This window comes from Eleutherodactylus coqui, chromosome 4, assembly GCF_035609145.1.
Source record: "Eleutherodactylus coqui strain aEleCoq1 chromosome 4, aEleCoq1.hap1, whole genome shotgun sequence".
NCBI lineage: Eukaryota > Metazoa > Chordata > Amphibia > Anura > Eleutherodactylidae > Eleutherodactylus > Eleutherodactylus coqui.
The window spans coordinates 60478584-60484583 of NC_089840.1; the positions used below are offsets into that span (position 1 = coordinate 60478584).

The 6000-nt window shown below is 43.0% G+C and overlaps 1 protein-coding gene across 1 annotated transcript in view; it reads left to right on the top strand.

Moving 5' to 3' along the window:
• The window catches only part of ERAL1 (Era like 12S mitochondrial rRNA chaperone 1), a 28318-nt gene that overhangs the window by 22021 nt on the left and 297 nt on the right, over positions 1-6000 (top strand). The window contains exons 8-11 of the mRNA XM_066599561.1: positions 2049-2360; positions 3493-3642; positions 4187-4267; positions 4817-6000. The exon at positions 4817-6000 is cut by the window's right edge and continues 297 nt beyond it. Of these exons, the coding sequence (XP_066455658.1) occupies positions 2049-2360; positions 3493-3642; positions 4187-4267; positions 4817-4942 (669 nt within the window). The 3' untranslated portion in view covers positions 4943-6000. The remainder of the gene's footprint in view (positions 1-2048; positions 2361-3492; positions 3643-4186; positions 4268-4816) is intronic.

Sequence of the window (6000 nt, forward strand, 5' to 3'; positions counted from 1 at the left end):
CGGGTGAGGACGGGAGAAATCGCGGTGCGTAATTCCGCGGTGGAATTACGCATCGTGAGCATTGTGCTATTAGGTTCAATAGAACCTAATAGCTGCGGGCAACGCAGCGGATTTTCGCCGCGAATTACGCGGCGGAAATCCGTTCGTGGGAAGGAGGCCTTAGGGTACTTCCACAGAGACCCATCAGGACCCCCTGATCACTTTCTGGGGGTCCGATGGTGACAGCCCTTTACATGCTGCAGTCACATAGTGACTGCTCAGTGTTCTTTGGAGGAGGGTCCTGCATATATTCTCACTACCCATTAGCAAAAGGGACGCAGCAATCAGAGCAGGTGCCCCTTAGCAGTCGCATGGTCTGCCTCTAGGCTATGTGCACCCTTGTATAAAGTATGATTCTATCACTAGGAAACACAAACATTCCGGAATACCTTTTGTCATTTTTGTCTTGTGACCTATGAAAATTGACCTGGCAAAAGACTGTGGAGGTGATTCATGAAATCTGTCTAAAAGCGAACGTTCCTTTTGCTTTCCAAAGGAACCAATTGCTGAGCAGCTTTCATGTTTCAAGAACACTATGAGAAATGAGAGATGTGCTGTGATTAGTTGCTATGGGCAACAAATGTTTTTTGTTTTAAATGTCCCCTTATGTCTATCGAACCATCACACCTCTCAATGAAGCAGACCGCACCCATGATGTCATGATATGACCGCCAAACATACATTTGACTCGGTGTCCCACAAACATGTACTCAGTAGAGCAATGTTTGTATATTGTTTGTGAATACTGGTTAACAGGTTCGTTGAAACAATATCAAAGGGCATTTTGGGATAAGTATGGTGAAGGAAGTGACCGACAAAATCCTGTAATCACAAATTGGTGAAATAATTTGAAACAATCAGAAGTGTTTTGACGCAGGAAGCCAGAAAATGCTAATTCTCATGAGGCAGAATGTAAAGGATCGATTACTGTGGTCACCAAAAAAATCCTTGAATAGGTTGTCTGAGTTGTACCATCTCAGTACAACCCCTTCCCCATTGAGAAACATAAAAAATTGTCATATACTCACCGCTCCCGCTGTGCCTCCCAGCGATCGATCGCTGAGCTCTGTTATTGGCTGCAGTCTTTGTGACGCCCCATAAATTGGACGGGACTGCAGCTGTAAATTGAGACTGAAGCTGGGGACCGAGCACTGTTGAAGGACATAGCGGAACGGGGTAGAGATGGGTATATGATATGTTATTCAATAGGGAAAGGGGTTGTACTGAGATGGTACAACTCGGACAACCCCTCTAAGAAGACTTTTTCATGTGTCCATAGTTCAAAAGTTGCTCCCAGCGTATTGGGAAAAACGTCTACAAAGACGCAATATGGCAGGAGATTGCTGATCTTGCCAATGCCACATTAGCATAGGTCTTCAACAATATGAAGGGCCTCGTGTGGCGCAGTGTGTTAAGGCAACAGAAATGCAGTCCTAAGCTCTCGCTCACGACCTGAAGGTTGTGGGTTCAATCCTCACCTGGTTTAGGTAGCCGGCTCAAGTTTGACTCATTTTACCGACTTCAGAAGGATGGAAGGCTGAGTACCCAGCTTACTGGGGGGTGGGGGTAAAATATTACTGGGAAAGGCAATGGCAAACTACCCTGCAAAAACAGTCTGCCAAGACTCACCCGAGGAGTCAATCATGACTCTGTGCTTGCACCAGGATCTTTACCTTACCTCACCAACATGCAGGCTGCATTCAAAAATGCTTGGATGATGAAGGAGCCATTTTCAGCGTAGGCTTTAAGTAGACCTTGTCTTACAACACAAAATGTAAATGTGTGTTAATTTTCATAGAGAACCAGTCAAAAACGAAAAAGGCTATTGAGGAATGTTTGAGTTTCCTAACAAAAGGATCACCCTGTTTAAGATCTTGGCAGGAGGGGACAGCCCCAGGATTTACATTTACTTAAATGGGGTGGCTCTCAATATATAATGTCTAATGTACTTTTCTGTGTTCACTCATATATTTTTTGCTTCTTTTTTTTAACGTATATTTTTATTTTAGGTTGATCTCGTAAAGGAAAAAAATAATTTGCTGGAAGTGATAGGTAGATTGACTGAAGGGCTGGTGAAAGGCAGAAAAGCTGTAATAAAAACTAGTAAAAAATCTTCAGAAAAAAACGTCCAACCAGATCTGCCTATAGGAGAAGAAGAGGGTGTCCCACCACTGAAGAAAGAAGAGACAGGAGAAATCCTTGAGGGGCATTCTCAGCAGAGAAACGCATACAAAGATCTAAAGAACAGGACTGGTTGGCCTCATTTTCAGGAGGTGTTTATGCTTTCAGCCTTACAAGGAGAGGAAGTAGAGACCCTGAAGGTAAATCTTGACATTCAACCACCTGATCAGTTTACAGTTAGTAGTCAGGGTATACAACGGCATGTTACTACACTGGGTATCTCTTCATAAGAAATGTTCTTTCAGCTCTATCACTGGAGACTTGTAGGCATAAATTCTTCCTCCAGATGTCCTAAATAGCTTCGGGAAGGGGATGTTCTGCCTCTGATGGCAATCTGGTGGAGTTTGTTGTGACTTTTGGTCCCTTTTTTATGCTTGTTCTTTTTCACTACATCCTCTACCACCTGTTAACCCCTTTAGTGGCACGCCAAGAAAATCTCCGGGGCTTGCTGCACTGACCATGCATTTAAACCCCGGAAGATTTCCATGGACAGCTCTAGTGCTGAAATGCTGCCCAGTACACACAGTTATTGTGCCACTGTACACGTTTGCCACTTCGAATTACCTCAGGAAAATCTCTGGGGCTTTCTGTGCTGACATGGTAATAATAAACCTGCCACTGAAGGGGTTAAACGAGCATCTACTAATGCAAAGTCTCCTGAAACGGAGGATATTTAACCACTTAAAAACAACCTGTTGGACCCTAAATGGCGTGGCTTTACTGAGGGCAGATCATGTCAAACTAATTTCATTGATTTCTTTGACTATGTTCACAAAAGTGGTGGATGAAGATGATGCCGTGGATATTGTCTAGCTAGATTTCAAAAAAGTCTTTGATAAAGTTCCACATAAAGAGCTCAGAGATAAGTTATTGAAACTTGAACCTAATGCTTTGGTAATCCAGTAGATTCACATTTGGTTAAAAGATAGAACACTTGGTGAGAAGAAATACTCTATCTGAGGATCTCATTGACTGTTCTGTGTTATGGCTCCCGAGCCCGCTACATACACAGCATATGCAGTGGACTGCTATATACGTGCTAACTGTATGGGGTATGTGGAGTTAGGACGTATATAGCCGTATGTGTTTCATGAAGTGGTAAATGTGCTCTATGAAGGCTTTTGTTAATTTCTGTCAGGTCCCTATAACTGGATAGCACGTCCTCTTATTTCCTAGACAAGGCACACGCCTAGGAAGTACACCGTATATAGCTTTAATTTTGCTACATTTAAACCCAGTGGGGGGTAAACTTATTTTTTCCTCGTTTTTTAGAAGTATCTGATGACTCTTGCCAAGCCTGGGGAATGGGAATATCATAGCGAGATTGTGACTACTCAACCGCCAGAGGAAATTTGCAACAATATTATTAGAGAGAAGCTTCTGGAATATTTGCCCCAGGAGATTCCTTACAACATCAAACAGGTAATGCTCAATACTGGCCTTTTGGTCTTCTCTATGTCCAAAAATGTGAACTGTATTCTTAAAAAGTTGTTGTTTTTTTTTTGTTTTTTTTTGCCCCCTTTCAAATATTTCTTACTTGTTACACTGAATCTTTTAGCATGTTTACTCAAAAGTACTACTTTTTTGTTTCTTTGGTTTGTTTTTTTCTTTTTAAATACGGTTGTCTCAAGAAGACAGGCCCTTGTTTTTTTTCAAATGAAGCCAGTATAGCCTTTAGCTAATTGTTGCAGATTTGGCTTCTCTACCTGCCGACAATTGGATCTTATGTAGCCATACACCACTGCAGGGGAAATGTAGTATTGCATGTCAACACTTCAAACAATGACCATCCATGTAGTATGGCGCCAGGTCCTCCAGAGCAGTTCTTGGTCTTTTAGAGTAACTCTCCATTCTGGTTCATAGAAGGTCTTGAGTAGAGTTAGTCCGTGGAAGTCGAAAACTGGTGTGCGGTGCATCTTTACGGTGGTCACATCTCGCCACTTATTTTCTACCACTTTAATTATAGGTCAATGACCTTTGGGAGGAAGGCTCTGGCGGGGAACTGGTTATTAAGCAGACATTGCTAGTGTCTAAAGAAAACCACGTGGTGAGTATCTAGCAAAGTTTAGTATCACTGGCAAATCTAATGCAGCTATTAGTAAGCCAAGACTCCTGTACTATAGGCCGGTCTCACATGACCGGATTTGGATTGTGGAATCTGCGATCGTCGCCCACCCGGAAGATCCGTGGTATTCCGCATCTATTAACAAGAATAGAGCATTGGCATGTCCACTCACATGAGCGAACAGCGATCCACTCGCCAAAATAAAATCGCAGCATGCTCTAATCTTGTTTGGATTCCGCACGGACGGCTTTCATTGAAGTCAATGGAAGCTGGCCAGCATGTGGTCTATTTGCCGGGAAAAGAACATTTGAAGAAAATCTGTACTGCACAAGTCCGACGGCGAGCCCATCCGCAATACATATATTTAAACATTTCCACGCCGACACTCGTTATAGGCTGATTCGCTGTGGGCTCCCGCATGCAGAATTCAACCCGTCCATGTGAGACTGGCCATACAGATGGTCTGATACGCTGAAAGCATCCATGTGACTGTGCAGATTTATTAACATAGGAGTATTTGCCTTTTCATAGAAAATTCTCATTGGTCCTTCTGGGGAACTGATCAATAAGATTGCAAAGGAAGCGGGGTGCGATCTAATGAATGCTTTCCTGTGTGATGTCCGGCTACAACTTGCAGTCAAGCATAGAAAGAGATAGTCCATGCACTGCTGGATAAAGAACAAAAGCCTGGAAGTGTGAACTGTGTGCGGGACATAACAGCCGTTTTGGATTCAACTGCAAGATATTTCTGTAGAGATCAGAAGGAAATAATACATGTGCTTTGGACTGATATATAATTTAATGCCTTTGAAGGGGACTTGCTGAACAGATGACCAAATGGTTTTGCACACATTTATAGTACATTATATTCTGGAGTCTTAAAGGGCAACTCTGTTTTTTTTTCCATTCGTTATGTAACTGGTCCCACACTGTGTATAACTGGGCTAGTGTTACCTTGTTTCATTGTGCTTTCTGTCTAAAACTCCTGGACTCCTTACCTTCAGGCAATTTTCATTGTGACTGCCTGAAAATTATTTGGCTTTGTGTTCTCTTCAGGAGTCACTATTTCCCTCATCAGAACTTCCGGCATGATGAATTAACATGGTCTATACCACACAGGCTCTTGCAAATAAAGGAGATGGAACAATACCTTTACAGTGCCCCCTATTGGAAGGCAACGTTCCTTTAAGTCAGTGTTAGACTCATTATACAAGCCCTAAAACAGTGACAGGGATACAAGGCTTTTTAAACAGTTTAACACTGAGTTGAAGGAACACTGCCTTCCAGTAGGTGGCACTGTGGAGGTATTGTTCCATCTCCCGTATTTGCATATTACCCAGCGGAGCGTAAATGTCCTTTTGAGTCTCCTCACTTACCGTCTATGTTCGCTCCCTAAGGAGAAAAGATAGCGTTTCTGACACACAGGCTCTTCACAGGTGGGGGCATAAACTTCTCTTACAGTTACTTGATAACGATTAGAGGCTCCTCTCAAGACAGTTAAATTGAAGGAGATGATAGTTCAGCCTCCTGCCTGTTTACTTGTGATCTTCAGCTTATTTAGATGAACTCAATTGCCACCTGCCAGGACTTCTTTTCCCATGCTTCCTATGCTGCTTTGCATAGCCCGACTCCAAGTCGCCGACAGGCAGCTTCTGAATGATCGCTGTTGCAGGTAGTAACTAGCAATGTCCCCAGGTCCCTGTTACTAGAGAAGC